This window comes from Siniperca chuatsi, linkage group LG8, assembly GCF_020085105.1.
Source record: "Siniperca chuatsi isolate FFG_IHB_CAS linkage group LG8, ASM2008510v1, whole genome shotgun sequence".
In the NCBI taxonomy this organism is placed as follows: Eukaryota; Metazoa; Chordata; class Actinopteri; order Centrarchiformes; family Sinipercidae; genus Siniperca; species Siniperca chuatsi.
The window spans coordinates 19,498,186-19,518,101 of record NC_058049.1 but is presented as its reverse complement, the minus strand read 5'-3'; the positions used below and the strand labels follow the sequence as shown (position 1 = coordinate 19,518,101).

At 39.3% G+C, this 19,916-nt stretch overlaps 3 protein-coding genes across 6 annotated transcripts; 1 reads left to right on the top strand and 2 right to left on the bottom strand.

Moving 5' to 3' along the window:
* Window positions 1–1,422: 1,422 nt before the first annotated feature.
* On the bottom strand, window positions 1,423–10,548 carry fam193b (family with sequence similarity 193 member B). Its single transcript, XM_044204462.1, has 10 exons — window positions 10,214–10,548; window positions 8,525–8,803; window positions 7,681–7,867; window positions 5,773–5,991; window positions 4,739–5,150; window positions 4,422–4,605; window positions 4,054–4,287; window positions 2,187–3,237; window positions 2,001–2,076; window positions 1,423–1,874 (listed from the first exon to the last, which is right to left on the bottom strand). Exons 1-10 carry the CDS (start codon window positions 10,370–10,372, stop codon window positions 1,778–1,780), a joined length of 2,898 nt encoding a protein of 965 aa, XP_044060397.1. The 5' UTR covers window positions 10,373–10,548; the 3' UTR covers window positions 1,423–1,777.
* A 1,004-nt stretch (window positions 10,549–11,552) lies between these two features.
* On the top strand, window positions 11,553–15,406 carry mxd3 (MAX dimerization protein 3). Of its 4 annotated transcripts, none has more exons than XM_044204466.1 (6): window positions 11,555–11,765; window positions 12,375–12,516; window positions 12,677–12,706; window positions 12,876–12,990; window positions 13,243–13,408; window positions 14,067–15,406. In XM_044204466.1, the coding sequence occupies exons 1-6, from the start codon at window positions 11,696–11,698 to the stop codon at window positions 14,183–14,185; spliced, it is 642 nt and encodes a 213-aa protein (XP_044060401.1). In that variant the 5' UTR covers window positions 11,555–11,695; the 3' UTR covers window positions 14,186–15,406. The 4 variants fall into 4 exon arrangements, with proteins under 4 accessions (XP_044060403.1, XP_044060401.1, XP_044060405.1 ...); XM_044204469.1 differs by having other exon boundaries at window positions 11,558–11,765; window positions 12,417–12,516; XM_044204468.1 differs by lacking the exon at window positions 12,677–12,706 and having other exon boundaries at window positions 11,553–11,765.
* Window positions 15,407–15,628: 222 nt separating this feature from the next.
* prelid1a (PRELI domain containing 1a) lies at window positions 15,629–19,700 on the bottom strand. Its single transcript, XM_044204471.1, has 6 exons — window positions 19,546–19,700; window positions 18,941–19,060; window positions 17,554–17,779; window positions 17,317–17,430; window positions 16,913–16,991; window positions 15,629–16,605 (listed from the first exon to the last, which is right to left on the bottom strand). Exons 2-6 carry the CDS (start codon window positions 19,030–19,032, stop codon window positions 16,484–16,486), a joined length of 633 nt encoding a protein of 210 aa, XP_044060406.1. The 5' UTR covers window positions 19,033–19,060; window positions 19,546–19,700; the 3' UTR covers window positions 15,629–16,483.
* Between the last annotated feature and the right edge of the window lie 216 nt (window positions 19,701–19,916).

The following is a 19,916-nucleotide window of genomic DNA, read 5'->3' as shown; positions in this document are numbered from 1 at the left end:
CGAAGCAGGGTGCAAATGGTATGTTCATGGAAACCAAACCAAAAATATAAACTTAGAAAGCAAAACACCACACTTTATTTTTGTCAAAACTGTATTGTTTTTAATCTTTCTGAACGAAAGATTTTTCACAGTATCAAAAGTGAATTTAAAAAAAACGAAACAAGCCAACATACACTTGGCTATTATTGATATAGTATAAATCTACATTCGAAACATTAAGATAGTCTTATCTAATTGTATATAACCTGGAAAGCATCAGAGATGTTATATGAAAACAAAATCTCAGCACAGATTCAGGAAAGAAATGATCCATCTCAATGAAAGCCACCAGCTAAAACATGGTTACTGATGTAAATCTCAAGGCCCTTGTCCCAAAGGTATCAACTCTTCAGTGATATTTCTCATCAAAAGATTATCAAGACTTGGACTTCAGATAGGCTAGCTGAGGTACAGGGTGCCACCAAGGTCACAGTACAGGGAAAAGAGTAGTATGAGTTGAAAATATATCTCACACACACAACCCCTCAGAAACGCAGGCTTTTGACAGGCTCAAAAGGGCCCAAAATAATCACTCAATATGTACAAGCATTGAAATTGAAACAATGTGTGATGATTCCTATGTTAAAATGAACACTGCACACTGGTGTACCTGTCACTGCTGGGATATAGGGGTTAAAATAACAGTTTGAGTGAAAAAATGTGGTAAAGGACTTTTTTTCTACAGATGGCAGAGTGTATACTGGATATCACTATAAAAGAGATAATTATTCAAGATTAACATCAAGGGAAGATTGACACTGAAGCAGCAGACACATTTAACTTTGCCCAATACAGGACTGGGGGACAGTATTCAGATTTTTCTGTTCTACACATCATGCATGGGAACATATTTGCATGGGTACTTAATTGGATTTATGTATTTTTAAGCTGCATTCTGTGAGCCAAGTGTTATACACAGTAAATTGATATTTTCCCCACAAGGTTCTATTAGCTTAGTTGGTGTACTGAAAACTGTCAAACATTCATAATTTCATACAAAAAGATAACTGTAGCAGGTAGGTATCAGGTGTTGTTCAGGTGTCATTTCAGGTTTCTATCTGATTACTGCTAACTAAATCACTTGATGATCACGATTAACTGTTGACAAAAGTATTCCAATTCAAAACTATCAACAACCACCAAATGCACTGCAGTCTGCTTGTAAGTAAAATCAATGAAATTGCTGCCACCAGTTGCTCCCTGCAGAAGAGGAGAGCACAAGTGGTCCTTTTTGACAGTTGTACAGTATAACACAAATGCTCTCTTGTGTCTAAAGAGACTGGTGTAGTGGTGTAGTGGGCGGGAAACTAGCAATGCAGAATGTATTGGATGATGAGCACCAAATTGAACTGATTGGAATTCATAAGTTTAACAACGTTAAAATTGTCTCAGATTTGTGATAAAAACATTTATTTCATGTAAGGTAATTGTTTACATACTACATACGTAATAAGCACATAGATGCAGTGGATTCAACAGACTTTTTCCATTTTTGCATCTCTCATTTAGTGAACATTGCAATAATAGCAAAGGGTAGAGTTGGCCTTGAGAATGATCCCTGGCTTGTCAGCCACAAGTTATGTTTCAGTCTTCTGAATGGAGAGTATGATTTTGACCCAGGGTCCCTTGGCTTAGTAAGGAAGAGAAGAAAACAGGGAATGAGAGAAGGCCTCAGGCCAAATAGGGCTCTACTGAAAGAGTTTGTGGTGTGAAGTTATATTTCTGGCACTCATCCAAGTTATTGAGCTGCATTGGAAGGAACCTTTTTGAGGCTGAAGTTGGACCAATTCACTGCTACCTTCTGGCGAGTTTGTTTTGCAGAATCAAGGCAAAACCTAGAGGGAACGAAGACAGAAATAATGCCTGGGTTTAGTGATGCGGTTCATGGTAATCAATATAACAGTTTAGCACAAAGTTGTTGTTTTTTAAAGTATCCTGATACACGGCTATGTTGAGCATACCTTTTGAAGTATTCTACTTCACGATCAATCTCATCCATTTCTGTTGGATCCACATCTTTAGGGAGAAATACATCATCTAGGGAATAACAATAAAGATTAAACATTAGCTAAAATCATAAACTAATAAACACAAATTAAGGAACAATTCATATTTTGAATATTTTTTAAAAAGGTAGTTTATTGTACCGATAGCACTGCTGCATTTTTCACCCTTGTTCTTGTTCTTCTTATTTTTACCCTTGGATTGCTGCTGTTGCTGCCCATTTACTGGAATGGTGGGGTGAGCTTTGCTTTCTGTATCCTGTTCAGACCGACCCCCTCGTGTTTCTGTGTCACCTTTACCCCTTTGTGCATTTGAGAGGCCACCATTTGCTGCATGTTTGGACGATCTGCCCTCTTCAGCTTTCTTAGGTCCATTTCTCTGGTTGTCCACAGAGTGCTGGGGCTGTTTGTTTCCAGCTTTTGAGCCGTTAGAAGCCATTTCTTTAGATTCATTGGTTTTCTGTGTTTCATTCCCGGGGGCGGCTTTGGTTGGTTTGTTGCAATTATGCTCTGAAACAGATTGCTCCTGTCTTTGCTGCTGCTTTTTATTCTTCTTTGACTTTGCACCACCGTTACCGACTGTTGTGTTCTTAGGATCAGGGGTGTGCTCCTTCGATTTAGCAGTAGCTTGGGCTGGCACCTGTGGCAAACTGTCACATCCAGTGGAAGTACATCTTTCTGGGGACCGAACCCTTATGAGCTTTGAGAGACTGGGGGTAGTGTGCAACCGTTGGATGTCCTTGGACCCAGCAGTGACCCCTGATGCTGTGGTGGTGGAATTAGGGGATGAGACAGTGGTTGTGTCCTCCCATCCATTAACCAGGTCCAAGTGGCTCTTAAAGGTTCCCAGTGAAAGAGGGGCCAGGTCAAGGTCTATCTGCTGTAGGTCAGAGGAACCATTCAGATGGGACAGTAAATGGTTGCCTTCCAATGTGGCTGCCTTCTTTGGGAAGTCATTAACATCCAGATTGAGGTCATACATGCTAAATGAGGCCCGGATTGAGTCTTTGATGGTGTTCTTAATCTCTTCGAGCCGACTGGTAAGGAAACTGTTGACGCGCTCCAGCTCCAGCTGAGGCCAATCAAGCAACCGACTGGCTTCTGAACCATCAGGGAGGGGCTCGTCAACAGGCTCAGATGGATCGGAGTGGGGGTCACTGCCTGCAGCACCCATGTTGCCCTGCTGAGCTTTTTCCTAAAACACAAATGGCACAGGCTTGAGTGTGAGAACAGGTACACACACACAATGTAATGTTATTTAGATAATACATTAGTAGGGCTTGAACTTCATTACTTTTTTGGTATTGACCAAAATGTATCTGTAGCACTGAGTATCAAAACTACCAAAATCTAGAATCAAATGTTGGTCAGATTTCTAATCTTGTTTATTTATTCTTTGATTAGTTAGTTCCTGATTTTAAGTTATAAGCTTTAAGATTTTCATGAAATCAAACCCCTTTTGATAATTATGGCTGCCATTTTTTTAGCAATAGCCAATTAATGAATTTACATACTGTAATTACCTCTCTATATAGTAGCTGTTATTACTGGCGGAGTCTGCCATCAAATTGCCTACCTACGCATGAGGAAAATGATGCATTCACGTAATCCAGCGTTACTGATTGTAATTTTATCTAATTGAGATCAGCCTCATTGTTTAATGTTCACTCTCCTAAAGCTGTATCAGAGCTGTACTAAGTTAATGATAATGCAAACTGAATTTGTCCTACTGCTGTTCTGACTGAAATCATAGTGATTATAATTTTAAATCTAAATGTTGCCAATTTGAGTCTATTTAGGCAAAGTTCTTGTAGAGGTGCTTGTGTTTAGACAACATTTACTATTACAGAATGTTGGCTTCTTTTGTTAAATGAAAATAAATATTGTATGGGTACTAGTATAAAACAGACAATATCCAGCCCTATACATTAGATGATAAATATTCAAATTAAAATGGACAAAAAACAAAAAAACATTCAAACTAAAGTTACTAAATCTAAAGTTACCACACCTTCTTCTTTTGTTTGTGTCGTGCCCTTTTGGCAGCCTTGGCACTGTTGACAGGTTTGGGCTCAGAACTGTTTATGAAGTCTAGAAGCTCATCTACGTCCCGGTTGTCAATGGCACCAGCCACTGTCAGATCTGAATCTTGACGCTGAGGCAGCTCCTCTTTACGCCGGGTCAGACGTGTGCGGAGCTTCTCACGGATCTCAGCGTAGTTACGGCTTGTTGGTGCAGCTGGAGGCTGTGACCAAATGATATATTACAATACCTTTTCATAATGGAAGATTTTTCTAAATCTTTAACAAGTACGTGATAGCAAAGGCAACTCTTAATTACTACCTAAAAAGAGGATAGCAACAAAAAGTTTCAAAGTACCGCATTGTGTCCAAAGAATTCGCAGTAGCAGCAGTCGCAGTACTTTCCATCCTTCTGGTTTGTGGAAGAGGAGGCACAGGAGCTCCTCTCAGAGCTGCTGTCTTCATCCTCCCCCTCCTCCAGCTCAGATGATGGGTGGCACAACGTCCCATTAGTCATTTTGTGCCCCTTACATGCCTGGTCCCTACAAAAAAAAAAAAAAAGAATTGACATTAATACCCTCAGAAGGCATTCGTATTTTTAATCAACACAGCTATAGAAGCAGTTTCTCGATTTCACATACTCAAGAAAAGCAATGTTGAGATAGTATTACTAACCTGCAGGCCCCAGCTGTCAGATGGCCTACATTTGAAGTGGCCACTGTTCCCGCACTGTGTCCATTACAAGGGTGGTTACAGCCCATGATAGGCGTGCCCAGTTTGCTGTGTTGTGCGTTCACGGCAGGAATGTGGGAGTTTTTGCACGGGCTGGGCTTATGGATAGATGTTGGGCTGTCTGGACTGGGAGAATTGAGTTTGGCTGTAGGGCCATGGAGGTTTGGTACCAGTGGGGAGAAGGGAGCGTGGGCTGCCACACCAGTGCCAGATGAGGAGGTTACATGGCCGTGCTGCCCAGAGTTTGGCTTTGGGGGCAGGAGGGAGGAATGCTGGGAAGACAGCCCGGTGGGACTGTTGGGGGGTACCGACAAGTCTGTGTGTTGATGGTGTTCACTGGGGTGGAAGGCTTCACCTGGACAAAAACATGAATAAAAAGTTACTTGTAGAGCACAAATGCTGAATAGTCTTTTCACATAGTGCATCAGTTTGTGTTCTGGTCTGCACAGTTTATTTAATGGGATTTCTTATTACCTGAATAAGTCTATATAGACACTATTTCAAAGGAGTAGGCCAATTATCATTAATGTAATTACCACTAAAGTCTGAAACGTAAACTAAATTGGTCCACTTTTCTATAGATTAACTAAGTTTACTTTGGGGTTGATTTCAGTAAAATACATCCATCGGCTGATGGTTTAGTAATAAAAATGTTTTTCTATCAACAAACAAATATTTCTGCAATATAATAAATTTTGTTTAAATGATGTTGTCCATTACAGTAAGAGGGCACTTTTAATCAAAATTTTTAAATAAAATAACTGAAAAAATATATTGTCTATAAGTGAGTAGACTACACTTGTTACTGAAATTTGCCAGATACATATTTACATTTTATAAATTTTATCTCCTCATATATATTTCTAAACCTAAACACAGTAGATTTAATAAGAGATTTGAAACATTCAATTTGATAAGCGAATTGGTTCCAATTTAATAAAATACTACTGAATGCTAAGAGTCAAAGGAAATATTACCTGGAGGCGTTGGTCGACGGCACATGGTCTTGAAGTGCTTGGGAGTGGTCTTACAAAGATCTGCTGAGGTAGACTGGGGGTTCCCAGCAGAAGATCCACTGGAATTCTGGGAAGACGGGTGACTGTAGGGACAGACTTTGGTCCCCGATGTTTTAGCAGATTTCCCAGGTGCTTCATGAAGTCCTCTTTTCTCATGACAGGCCGACCCTGCTGTTACACCTGGAGATGGAAAAAATGTTTAATGAATTTGAAAGGGAATTTAAGACAATATGACAACTGATTAGAGACATGCTTTCCACAAACTTTGCCAACACTAAAGCTTGGTTGAGGAACAGAACGACACAAAGTAATTACCATTTCATTTGTTGGTATATTGTGTTAAATATGTCTTACAAAATGTGTAAAGATTGAGAGGAACAATTGGAAATAATTTTACTGTCCGCATCACAAAATCACCATAATGTTTCAGGGGGTTTGAGGGCTTTTATCAATGCCCTTAATATTTCCAGGTGCTGATATTTTGGTAATTCAACAACTAATTATAATAAAAATAATAGTACAAATAATTCCCCCTTCTTTTGAAGGCATGTTTCTGTGTCCAATGGTGATAATTTGTTGCTGCTTTGAGAAAGAAACCAGCATTGCAAGACATTTTTGCCCTGAAGGATAAAACCCTGTTTTGTTAAGCATTAAGTAGCATTAAGTATCTAATTCCCCATCCAACTTACGACAAATAGATGTTTGATATTACTTCTAATTAAAAAACATAATTGTTCACCAGCAAACATCGACAAACTTTTCAAGCAACATGACCCATTCGAGTATTTGCTAAACTAGAAATACAACGACAGTTACGCACCAGGTAACCTCTACAAAGTGGTTTGATGAGAGCCAAGAAACAGAAAAGCAAAAATCATAACTGTTTGAAATGCTTTGCTTCCCATTTTATAAACAAATGCCTTTCTCAGGCCCAGGACAAAACTGTCTCACTTTCATATTCAATTCTCCTCATATGACACTTCTTTCAGGTATCTCTGTTATGGCTAGAAAATGCTATAGCCAGATAGTGCACCTGAGTTACTTTGTAATACAGTCCTATTAAGCCACTGAACAGTCAAAGGACAAAGTAATAAATAATTTAAAAAGGCAGACCATACCCAATTTTATTTTTATCTTTTAAAGATTCTGTAAATGAGATTCTGAACATTAATGTAGCAGCAAACAACTATTTGCTATTTTGTTTCTGTAGAGTTTGAATTAAGTGTGTTTAACGATGGTCTGCAAGGTAAAATGATTGTGTTATTATTGTTCAAATCTTCTCTATTGTTCTCAAGGTACAGTATCTTCGGTGCATTAGCGTAACATTTCACATGTAGCACTTGTTATTGTTGATTATTATTTATATTTCACAGTATTAAACTGTTTGCACAATATTAATGTTCTCTCTTTAACACTTTAGTTACTCCTTTGTGCTGTGAAATTCTATGCATAACAAAATTTATCATAAAACACAATTTCACAATTCTAAAAAATCTCAATGTATGTGAGAGACAATCACTACCCCCCACCCACCCCAACGTTTTGACAACATGTTTATCTTAAAACATTATTCCACCTTTCATCATGCTGAGCGCTAAGGACCTCAGAAAGTAGAGCATTGTAAGGTTCTACAAGCTGCCTCTTTGTTCTTCTAAAACGTAGTAGAGTGACACCTGAACAAAGTGGCCAAAAATGTATTCACATTTATCGCTAAGTAAGCTAGCAAGGCAGCTGTAGAGCTCTGATTCTAACCAAATATGTGTCCGTTTCACAAAACTGAAACTCACAACACAGCCTGATGTTTTCACCGATTACTGTCACAGTCATTAAATGTTTTCTGGAGCTGTCTTTTACCCTGAGATGACAGACCTTGTTGTGAGTGTGAAGAAGTGTTGTGGTTGCAGTGTTCCCCTCCGTTGGTGTGGGCAGAATTCCAGAGACCTGACAGTTTGTGGGCTGACAGGAAGGAACTCGGGTCCCAATCCACAGTACTTTGCTCCGGGTAACCGTTCCCACAGCTCTGGGACTTACAGGAAGAAGAGTGTGACAATGGTACCTGAATAAAAACAACAAAACAACAAAAAACCCAACTGGTTAATCACAGGACTTGACTGTCTACATAGGTGTACATTGTGGCACCAAATAACTACCAATATTAGCTTGAACATTAAGGCGTGTGACAAGCCAAGCAAAAATAGCTTTAAAATGCATGAATCAATTTTAAATAAACAAACAAACAGAAAAAAAACATTAAAATAAAAAAATAAAACAAATCACTGCAGGGGACTGTTCAACAATCCCTCACTCTGTTGCATTTTCCCCTATTTTCAACATTTGCAAGTTTGAGCCAAATTTCAAGAAAACATCTTGAACACCATGTTCATCTGTAGTTGAGCTTAAGTATGTTGATACAGTAAGTCTTCAAAATTTGCATTTCACGTGAAAACAACCAAGAAAGCAAAGGTTATACCTGCTACTGCCACAGAGACACAAATACAAAATAAGTTACTTCTGAAGAGACAAAAAGTAGACTACATGTTTAAACCTGTTAAATCCAAGGTGACATTTAGACAGACATGCAAATGCAATGCCCTGTATGATGAATAAAGATGAGATTACCTCAGTCAACAGAAACTGTTTAACTAAAGAGTACTAAAAAGAAGTTGTGAAAAGGATCCAGATATATGACCCAAATCAGTCCCCTTTTATTTACCGGTGTCTGCTGCTCCTGGGTGCTCCGCCTCTCCTCCTCTTCCACACTCTTGCAGCAGCTCTGACAGATCCACAGAGGCACCTCTCCCAGCAGGGACTGAGACAGCGAGGGCACAGCATCAGCAAGCTTACGCCCTGGCGCCTCCCGCAATAAGGCCTGGGAGAGTGCAGGCACGGCATCAGCCAGCTTGGTCCCATGGCCCCCAGGGAGACCGTTCACGGAGCTTGCTCCCCAGTCCTTAAATTCACGGTGGCACAGGAGGCAGCAGGTGTGCATAGGCTAGGTAGTGAAAGAGGATAAAGAGGTCAAATATTAGCCTGTGATTACCAGTCACACTGATCTGTGACGCATCATTTTGTTGGTTAATTAAAACTAGAAAAAAAAGGGTCTGCTAGGTCAGGCATCTCTCAGAATAAATTCTACAGTATTGATAATGCCAACTGCACATGGTAGGCATTCAAACAGATGGTTTTTAATACTAATAATTATATGTGTGTGTGCATATACACTCATGTGCCAGTTTATTAGGTACATGTAGCTAAACTGAATACAATACAAACGTGATGCAAAACATCCTCCAATTAAAACGTTGAATCAACACCTCTCCAAAACGTTTCTATACAAATTGTTCAATATAACCTTCACAAAGGTAGGTTTACTGCAGGACAGTTAGATGGTATTCATTTTACCTTAATGTACCAAATAAACTGGCAAAGATAGAAAGATGCCTCCCAGTATTTTCTAGATATCGCATCATTTTATGATATAGTGATAGATATTACACTTTAGAGATAACCAGGTTATTCACAATTACAGAAGTACAACACATTTCTGCTAGTTATGAGACGCGCCTAGACGGGCATCTTACACATGCGGTATAAAATGTAATAACTAAATCCAAGCAGCAGGCTCAGCGGTCAGATGTGAGGTTGGCTGGTTGCTGAGGCGACAGTGGTCCTGCTGTACAGTGGTTACCCTCAACTTAGCTAACGTTACTAACTCCGATTTAGCTAGGCATCATTGGCTGATAACTGCATGCATTGAAACTTTTGACATTAGCTCGTGTCACACTCCGATGGAAGAGTGGCACAGCAAAAAGGGATATGGTTGAGTAGAATAAACATCTCGAACCATGTCTGAGAGTTTGCTACCTTAATTATGAACCCGTTAACTAGCTAGTAGCTGGTTAGCCACTGCTGGCTGAGTGATTCCTGCAGTTAGCTGGGTTCAAGTGCAGGCAGTAAGCACGTTTGCAGCACGCTAGCTGGAGATGATAGCCCGGCTAGCCTTCTAGCTAAGGTTAGCTGGGCGGATGAAGAGTTATAAACGCTGGGAATGGGACGACCTGTCCGAGGCACAATGTCACCTGTCCGGCAGAGGAGATGGGCTGCAATGCTAATCACACTGCCTCACATCCGCCTGTTGGGGACAATTCTGCTCGCTAAGTTGAACGTATTATTTATTTAATTACATATCAAACGACGTGAGAGCTCTACATCCATGCCTACTTCATAAAGATTAAAATAGCTTCCAGCCAGCCAGCGGATGCATATAACTTCACTTCTGCAGGATCTATCTACATAAAATAAAAACACAATGGAGGATGCTTGCATTAGCAGAGAGGTGCTAGCTCAGATGCTAGCTAGCCTATTTTAAAAACAGCGATTGGCTTGCTGCTAGCTAACCTACCTGGTTCGCCCTGGTAGTGGCCAGCCTATCCAGCCCAGCATCTCCGCCGCCACCGCCAGCTGCATCGCCGGGAGAGACTGGGCTCTTCGATACGGTCTGCTCTTCAGGCACAAGCTCCTTCTGAGCGACCCCTTGCTGCTTGCTTTTCTTCCTTGCCATTACGACGGTGTTTATAATACGCTTTGGCCAAGTTTGCACCAGTTTTAATTATTTTGAGAGCACACTTTCGTTTCTTCTCGGACCTCAAAATGTTCTCTATCTCCTCCAGTCAAGACAACAGTCAATATGGCGGAGGACTGGCACACTCAGGAGTTCATAGGTTAAAGATACTACTGGCAAAGAAGCTTCACTCCCAGACGGTGAACACAAGCGAAACCTGACACAGGCAGTGAAGCCAGACACCGCCATATTTAATAAGGGCAATTCTCTCCTCCCACTTTCTTCTGTGTAGAAAGACAATTAAACGATTGTTTCAGTGTTTGAGCATTTCATTTTATGCTCGCTAAATACGTATGTACCTGTAATATGGCCTTATCATACAGTTTATGATGTAAAAAATAGATTTCTATAGAATGTAGATGATGCTGGCTGGAGTTTAGGTAAAGATGTGTGTTTTTTTCAGACATCGGTAGTTGGGGAGAGTGATAAAACAGAAGTGTAACAATGCAACTTTGTACAGCTAACTCACAGGCGACCAGCTTATACACTGTGTAGTTTTAGGTTTTCATATAATAGGGGCAAATATGCATAAGCACATGTCAATATCGTTGTTAACCAAAATAATAAATGTTTCAAAAAATAAAGGTGCTGTCAGAGGGGAGGGGACGGGGGCTTGACAATGACGTTTTACGTTGTCTGTCGATGCTTTCAAACGCTTTCGGAAATATTGTAATCGTAGCCTAAATGCACCATAACGACCCATCCATGGGCCCAATTATAAAACAAGAGGGAAAGCGAATCTTTCTTTGAAATAATGTTGTTTAAGTTAATAAAACGAACTTACCACAACATTGAAATAATGTTGTTTAAGTTAATAGTTTTTATGTTTAGTAAAAATAGATAGTTTCTTACTTTATCATAATTATAGTTTAGGCATCTTACACAAATAGTAGGCTATTGCCACGTGCACCCGAACTGTCTAAACTGTAGGGGTAACTGTCACCCTTAAAAAAATAAATACATTTAATATATGTCACTCATATATTTACTGATTTTTTAACGTAAAATAAACCAACAGAGGTCAATACTTTAGATGGTCCTTTTTGTTAATATATCCGACAAAACTGTTGCCCACCGGATCGTTTTTATGACGGTAGTCTCAAATGTCCGTGCTTACTTGGAACACTTGAAGGCAGCGTCAGTGTTGGAGTTTCTGTGGATTGAGGACGTAGCAGACACAGCTTCATCTACTTCTGCCTACTGACGCTTGCTCCACAGTAGGGTGTTTACCCGCGGTTGCTTTATTTGAATAAAAAAAGAATAATGGAAGGAAACGTTTGCAACATCCAGGTGCTTCTTCGAGCTGCTGAGTTTCTGGAGAGAAGAGAGCGAGGTTAGTGTTTTATGACAACTGTCAGTCAACGGGGGAGGAAGTTGGTTATTGCTAAAACAACAAAATGCACAATGAAGCTACAGTAACTATGCACGCAAAACATAATACACAGACATAATGCAATACAATTCTTCGAGAAACCATCGAGATTCTTGCTAGAAGGTTATTTTAGGCGATCTTTCCAATTTGACTCAGTGACCTACATATCGGTCCCATCATTGTACTTAAAGGCGCCAATCTGGTCCAATTTGAAAATGAATCTGAGCGGCGCTGAGCGCTCATTACGGTGAATGAAAGTGGGGCAGAAAAAAAGCAATACATTAAGTTTCATTCATCGTTTACACACTATAGAGATTGTATTGGGTATTTCTGTTTGCGAGGCTATGAAGAGTAGTTTTATAATAGTGAATAGGCAGTGTGTGATGGCGCCAAAACCAAAAACAAAACGTCCAGCTGATGATGCTGATGACAGCAGTCGAGAGTTTTTGTCCTCCACATCTTACACACTTAGGAAGAGATGCTAATAGATGTGCATTTGTAGCACTAGAGTTCACTAATGTTAATAATAGGAAAACTTTATATTTAACATTGCATACCATTGAATTTCAGACTATTTTCGAGCACAGCTGCGTTGTTTTATTTCCTGCACAGAGGCAGAACATGGATATGCTTCACTCCTGCCTCTCAGTCCAGGTCACTCTGATAAGAGAAGCAAACAGAAGAGTAAGAAGATTTCTGCTGGTGGCAATAGGTGAATACATTACATAACAGACAACTGACAAGAGGGTGTGGTTGTTAAGTTTGACTTTCAGTTTTGATAAAGATCCTCTTTAGACATGAATACCTCACAAACTGTCATTGCTGAGCAGCAGTTATCGAGCTAAACAAACTGTGTCTTTCTGTAACTGCAGGTCAGTTCACAATGAGCTGGAAAAAAACAGGTAATTCATATTTTGTCACAATAAACAATAAATAATTTAAAATTAGCAAAAGACACTTTTTTTTTTACAGCGGCCAAAGTTAGGGAAGAGTAAGCAACTGTGTTAAACACCCTGTTTTCACTTGCATCGATTAACAGCATCAGTTGTTGCTTCTTGTTGTGCTTTGTAGACGAGCTCAGCTGAGGCACTGCCTGGAGCAGCTCAAGAGGCAAGTCCCTCTGTCGTCTGACTCGATGAGGAACACCACCCTCAACCTGCTGAGACGAGCCCAGCTTCACATAAAGGTAGACACAGCGCCCTGGCATCGTACTGATAGTGGATGACAGCACAGCGTTATATATTGTTGTTTGCCACTGAATCCACAGTATCTTCTACTCTTAAATAATATAATGCTGTCTTTTACAAGAGTTACTGTCTTGTTATTGTGCATTCGCTAACGGGTCTCCAAATGCTTATCCTGTCTTCATGGTGTCTAAGGTTTGGTGTGCTTTTTAGTCTACTGCTCACTTGTCTGTCTCTCCGCTTTCTCACTTCAGAAGCTGCAGGAGCAGGATGAGCGTGCAGAGCAGCTGAAGGGCCGTCTGCGCTGGCAGCAGAGAGAGCTGCGGGTTCGGCTGGAGCAGCTGCAGAGAGGCACGGAGAGGATGAGGAACGACAGTCAGGGGTCGACCATGTCCTCCGAGAGGTCAGACTCTGACAGAGGTAGGTCTCTCAGACGCAGGAAGGGTCTCACCTCAGCACAGTCACAGTAATGCCTAGCCTTGCTTTATTGCTAAAAGTGTGATCACAGCTTTTGTGTCAATAAGCACTGCGCAACCTCAGGTTTTTTGGATTCTGTCACATTCAAACCATCTTAATTCTGGTCTTAATGGGAATCGGAAGTTCCAGCAAAGGCTATAGAAAAAAAAAAGAAACGTTACAAAAAAAAAATTCTACGTCTCCTAATGATTTGTAGTTGTTTGTTAGTCATACATTAGTGTAGTTTATTCATTAATAGGAGTTTATGACGGCTACATCTTTACTGATGTTTGTTGATATTTTCTGAGTAGCATGATTTGAGCTAGTGCTAAGCAATAATTCAGAATAACAGTTTATCATATTGTGATGATATAATTAGATTTTGTTATCTTACAAAATTCTGAAGAGTTTTGTCTGTCTGTTGTAATTCATAATAGCGGAATGCAATCATACATTTGCTATATTGTGAGAAATATCATTATGAGAAAAGATATTCTTGTTAATGTCATGATATTGATTGCAATCATATCACCCAGCCCTAGTTTGTAAGTTCAACTTCAATGTGACGAGTGAATTTTCTCATTTCTCCTTTCCTTTTGATCTTTGGTTGGTTACCTTACAGAGGATGTAGAGGTTGATGTGGAAAGCATCGTGTTTGACTGTGTGGACTCTGATGGACTGAGCATTACGCACGCTGATGCAGACCACTGTTACTCCAGCATGGACAATGCCTGGCTATGACAGCAGCAAAAAAACCTATGGTCGCTCATTTAACGTCACCAGGTGGACAGGAAGAGGAGAAAACATTCCGAAAACAAGCAAACGGAGGAAGAGGAAGAGGTGGAGAAAGACGTTACTGTACAACTGAACACACTTTTTTTTAAGTAACTTTTGACATTCTCTTCTCAACATAAGTCAGACTACAAGCTAAATGATAATGTTATGAATGAGCTGTGTCCATTTGCACTGAATAGCAGTTATAATCACTGTGCTGGGATGGATGTAACATGTATATATTTTATGGCATCAACCATTAATGGCATTTCTTTCCAAAGCCATGAGGTGTCTGTAACTGATTCAAACAGTTCTATTCATTCATTTTCAAGGGCTTTTAAAAATCCAAATAAGGGCTTTTTATTCAAAACTCTTTAACTTATTCTTTACTACAGTATGTCTATACTGAATTCTGCCTTAAATCAGTTTTGGTCTAGTTTTCCATACAAGGGCTTTTCTTTAGCACTAAGTTCATATTTCAGTTATGTCATGTGACATTAATCTGTGCTTTGTTTTGTATAATTGTTCTGTTATGTAAGTCCAGTCATGTATTTTGATCTTTTTCTTCTGTTGCACAAAATGTCCACACATTGCACTTGTTATGTCTCAAAAAGATTGTGGGTACATCAAAATGAAAACAGTGAACAGAAATGAACTGGTCATATTTGCACATTTTTATCTGGCAATTAAGTAACTATGCCAAATATTCATTTGGTGTATTTATACACAATTCAGTCTGTAATTAAGTGTGAGAATTTTGACACCTGTATTAAAAACGAATTGTGAGAGCATAAGGCGAGAGGTCTAATGACAGTTACAGTTTTATTCACTGCTAGTATTAACTGGTTTCTTAGAAGTGTTCATTATCACAACTGTACACTTAAGTGCTTGTGCATTTGTCGATATAAATGTTAATTATGCATGCAACAAATTCACCACAGTCGGCAGGTAATGTCTACTTGTAATGATTACACAATTTATGCTGTATTACAAGTATGTATCATATTCATTGCTATATATTTAATAACTGAAGGTGCTTTTGACCCTTTACTTTTGTATATGCAAGATGCCATATTACCTTTTAATATCATGTATGCATTAATCTGTCTCTCCGCCCAGTAATATTATGTAGCATTTTTCTACTGGTGTAAGCTTTTTTTTTTATTGAATAAATATTTTCTATATTTATGTGCAGTTTCATTTTAAAGGTTAAGTTATGTAGTAAAAGAAAAAAGCAAACACAAGTCTTAAAATTAAGCAGAATTTGGTATTGCAGAAGTGTTTTTTGTCTGCAGAGCGACCCCTCTGATTTGTTCTGCAACCCCTCGTGGGTGTCCTGTCCCTCAGGTTGGGAACCACTGATGTAACTATACAGAGATGCCACTTACTATTCAAAGATATCACAGCATGATGGTTATAAAGAAACTGTTCATTTATTGACAAGCTGATATTTAATTGATACAGTAAGAGCACATTGTTGTATGGGTTGTATCATCAGACCTAAGCTGAATGTACAGTACGAGGTGTAAATTTTTGCCTTTGAACACGCATTTTAAATTTAGACAAAGACACTGTTATCCGTTGCAACCAGATCTTACCACAATATCAAGAGTGCTAAATGAGTATTTCTTATCAAGCTATGGCTGCCAACAATATGGATCCTTCTTCAGTCAATGAACTTCAACTTGAAGCAATCAGTCTTGGTAGGATGATTAAGGTGTGGTCAGGTGAACTAAACAAAAGCACGATTTCAACAAAACATACAACTGAAGTAAATCATACACATGAATTTGCATTAATCAGATATTGTTAATCAGATAATCTTAGCTTCTGGACAAGAAGCCATTAATAATACAAAGCTATTACAAAATAACATGAAATACTCAAAGGAACAGAGTAAAAGAAAGCGTTGAAGGGCACAGAGGTTGAGCAAAGGTCTGAGGAACAGTATCAAGGTTGGCAAAGACCTATTATTATTTCATGGCACCCAGAGCCATATTGAACCATTACCTTCTAATATCTCTATCTCTGGTGAATACTGAGATGATCACGTGACACAATCAGGGAGGCTGGAACAGGCTCTAGAACCCAGCTCAGGCCTTTTATGGTCCACCCACCATTTCAGTTGGATGCTTCCTCACAGAGGTGGCTACCCATAACTGGGATCAGTTTGTCTTACCTCAATGCTGAACTATGGGGGAGGGGGGTAAAAGATAAATCTGTCCCAGTATCAGTGGCAAAAGAACCAGTGATCTATGTAGCTCATCACACATATTGTTTCTTCTGGGCGTGTGAGGCGAGGTCTTTGGCTTTCTCCTTAGCTGCCATTGCTGTCTCTCTTGCTCGCTCTGTAGCAGTTTCTGCTAAGGTTCTTGATGGAGTTTCGCCTACAAAAGGTCACAACATTTTGGTTATAATATCGGTTGAAATATTTGTATATTGTAAATATTTGCTTATGTATTCAATACAGTTTTTCCTTTATTCCACGTCAAACATTTGTCCATCTTGTACTTTACCATTTGCTAACCTGAATCTTAACCTAGCCTAGCTAGCATCAGAGCACCTCTGCTTCTTTATCGTTCCTTTTTCATTGCAGATATTTTGACTCGTCATAGCAAGAAAAGCACAGGTGTTGCTAATAAAAAGATTAATGCAATGCACTTATTACCAACACTGTTATTACTGACAATTTACCTTGCATTTTGGCCAGCACGTATTCAAAGCCTTTCATAGTCTTTGTAACACTGGTCTTGAACCTTGCAAGACCAAATTCCTGGAAAGAGAAGACAATGTCAACCAAGACAGAAAAAAACACTTAAACAGAGAATAATGTGTCAACACCCTAAAGATCATATCATCACATATTTACTAACATACGTTCTCAGAGGTTAACAATAGACCACTTGGATTCCGCAATAAATCATTCAGCGACCTAAGTCCTGGCAGACAGCTTCAACTACTCAGCTGTTGCATCTTAACACTGTATTTTGTTACCAATTACAGAATGAAAGATAGGTGGGTGAGTCTCCCTTTCAGACACCCTACAACACTTTCCCTGGACTGTTACGTAGTGTGGCGCTCCACTTTACTCTACTGACCTGAATAGCTCTAGTGAGCCCACAGACGTTGGAAGAGATCCAAGCTTCTCTTTTTATCTCTGTCCAGCTGCCATTCTCAGGGTTTATTCCATACTCGCACCGCTCTTCCACAGACTGGGACAGAGAGGAGGGAAAAAAACAAAACAAGCAACGTAAGGTCATTTTATTACTTGTTACTGTTATTACTAGTCATTACAGGGAAATGCTGAGTGTCTATGGAAGCAAACATTGTGGTACCATGAGGCGAGCGTGGCTGATGTTCCATGTGAGTGTGGTCATGGTCCTTTTCTGAGGGTCCACAATAGAGTCCTCAATGATGTATGCTGAGCTGGCCATGTGCTTTGGAAGGTACCGCTCCATCCAGCGAGGCGCTCGGCTAGTTTTGGTCAACAGACGTCTTGAAATGAGGCAGTTGGTTGGAGTAACCTCTCGGAAAATGATGTCCTCAGTCAAAACATGGTTACTGTGGGAAAGAAGGAGAAGCTGTGGATCAAGACAATACAAAACCTCTGTGTAGAGCCACAACTAATCATTATTATCATTATAAATAGAATTATTTTCTTCAATTTAATAATATTGTTTAGTCTATACATTGTCAGAAAATGGGAAGAAATGCCCATTACACATTCCCAAAGCTCTAAGTGACATCTTCAAATTGATTGCTTTGAATTTACAATGATATAAAACAGCAACAAATACTCACATATGAGAAACTGAACAAGCAACTGTTTGGCACTTTAGCTTGATAACAGACTTTAGAACAAGTATTCGAGTATCAAAATTGTTGGAGATTTACTTTCACAATTGATTAATCAGACAATTACTTCCTTGATTAATCAATTAATCATTTGGTCTAAAAATGACAAAAATAGTGAAAAATGCCCACCACAGTGTCCCAAAGCCAAAGTTGACTTATTCAAATTGCTTGTTTTGTCTGACCAACAGTCCAAATCCTAAAGATATGCAATTTACCACCATATATCTATCTATCATATCAGTATGTGTACCACATCACTGCTGTCTGGAGAAACAGTCTACTCAACCCCAGTGGTGGAAGACAGAGATATTTTACTTGAGTAAAAGTAGCAATATCATTCTATCAAAGTGCTCCATTACAGGTAAAAGTCCTGCATTCATAATTTTACTGAAGTAAAAGTACAAAAGTATTAGCATTAAAATGTACTTGAAGTAAGTAAGTAAGTAAAAGTAAAATTACTCATTAGGAGTGTTATAACATATTATTGTATTATTATTACTGAGTTATATGTTAACAGCTAACCATATATAAAATCTTAAGCTTTAGATTAACTAGTAACTAGCTATTAAATACATGTTGTTGAGTTAAAGGTACAATAATTGAGACTGAAACTTAGTAGAGTTGAAGTATAAAGAACCATAAAATGAAAATACTTAAAAGTACAAGTATCTCAAAACTGTACCCAAGTACAGTTTTAAATATGCATGGGTAAAAAACAGTTACTTTCCACCACTGCTCAACTTTCTCAGGATACAAATGTTGAGACATAATCCCAACTACTTGTGCAATGCAATCTGGATAAAGAAGTTCATGCAGGGATCAGATGTGAAATTGTATCCAGACTACCACTACACTCATCGCCCTCACCTGTAAGGGTTGGGATATCGTTGCCAGAAAGCAACACAAACTTGGTCCCAGGTGCTTTTGAGCAACCCTGCACAGCAGAAATACTTCACCATTGTTCCGTGCGTTTACTCTGGCTATACCCTGTGGAGATACAGAACAAAACGTGTTAGTTTGCTACGTTTGTGCAACTAACGTTCAAATGATGATGCTGAATCTCGGGTGTAACGTTACTCAACAGCAGTTTCGACGATTGTGGATTGTTTTTGCACTCAAAAGTGTCAAAAAATAAGACAAGTGATTTACACACAAAAAACATAAATGCATAATATTAACGTTACCTCACAAGTACCACACTAAGTGTTCTGGTAACGTTATGGCTAAGGACAGGCTATGTGGCGAACTTCATGAGCACAGACTGATAAATATTTAACATGGCTAACATCAGATATAACGTTAACGCTAGTCACATTTGTCACGTCCGCACTAACGTACTAAGCTTCCTCGTTAGCATGAGCTGGACTAGCATTAAGCAAATCCCATGAATGAATGGCACAGTTTGACCCGGAAATTTCTTTGACCGAGATTCAATATGCAAATTGATTCATTTCAGAGGCAAATACTGTTACCTGTATGGCGACAACATTCAAAAGATAAGCATTTTAGACTCCCGTCGGGATGAGCTTCACCGCGTAGCCACCTACAACTCATGTCAAACGTGACTCGGACTAGAAGAGAGGGAAGGTCAACATCGACGTAATATCCGGTAGGGGGTGCAGATGCGATGTCCACTTTTAACACTAGAGGGGAGCAGGTGACTGTGCAAAATGCGAAGAGTGGATTTTGATAAGAATATTGGCTCAAATGTCGTGTAATGTAATGTCAAAACAACTGAAAGTGGCATCTGTACGGCTCCTTGAAAAGTGCACCGCACAGAAAACCTAAAAACTGTCTTCAACTCATAAGTGGAACAAAAACATTATTCTGGTTAATCTGACCT

Excerpts from the sequence above, each read along its gene's own strand:
- fam193b (XM_044204462.1), bottom strand. The coding sequence starts at position 10,372 with ATGGCAAGGAAGAAAAGCAAGCAGCAAGGGGTCGCTCAGAAGGAGCTT. Across the intron at positions 5,151-5,772 it reads CCGTCGACCAACGCCTCCAG|GTGAAGCCTTCCACCCCAGT; the intron begins GTAATATTTCCT and ends GTTTTTGTCCAG. Across the intron at positions 2,077-2,186 it reads AAAATGCAGCAGTGCTATCG|ATGATGTATTTCTCCCTAAA; the intron begins GTACAATAAACT and ends GTTATTCCCTAG.
- mxd3 (XM_044204466.1), top strand. The coding sequence starts at position 11,696 with ATGGAAGGAAACGTTTGCAACATCCAGGTGCTTCTTCGAGCTGCTGAG. Across the intron at positions 11,766-12,374 it reads TCTGGAGAGAAGAGAGCGAG|ACTATTTTCGAGCACAGCTG; the intron begins GTTAGTGTTTTA and ends ATTGAATTTCAG. Across the intron at positions 13,409-14,066 it reads GAGGTCAGACTCTGACAGAG|AGGATGTAGAGGTTGATGTG; the intron begins GTAGGTCTCTCA and ends GTTACCTTACAG.
- prelid1a (XM_044204471.1), bottom strand. The coding sequence starts at position 19,032 with ATGGTGAAGTATTTCTGCTGTGCAGGGTTGCTCAAAAGCACCTGGGAC. Across the intron at positions 17,780-18,940 it reads CGATATCCCAACCCTTACAG|TAACCATGTTTTGACTGAGG; the intron begins GTGAGGGCGATG and ends TCTTTCCCACAG. Across the intron at positions 16,992-17,316 it reads GGCTCACTAGAGCTATTCAG|GAATTTGGTCTTGCAAGGTT; the intron begins GTCAGTAGAGTA and ends TTCTCTTTCCAG.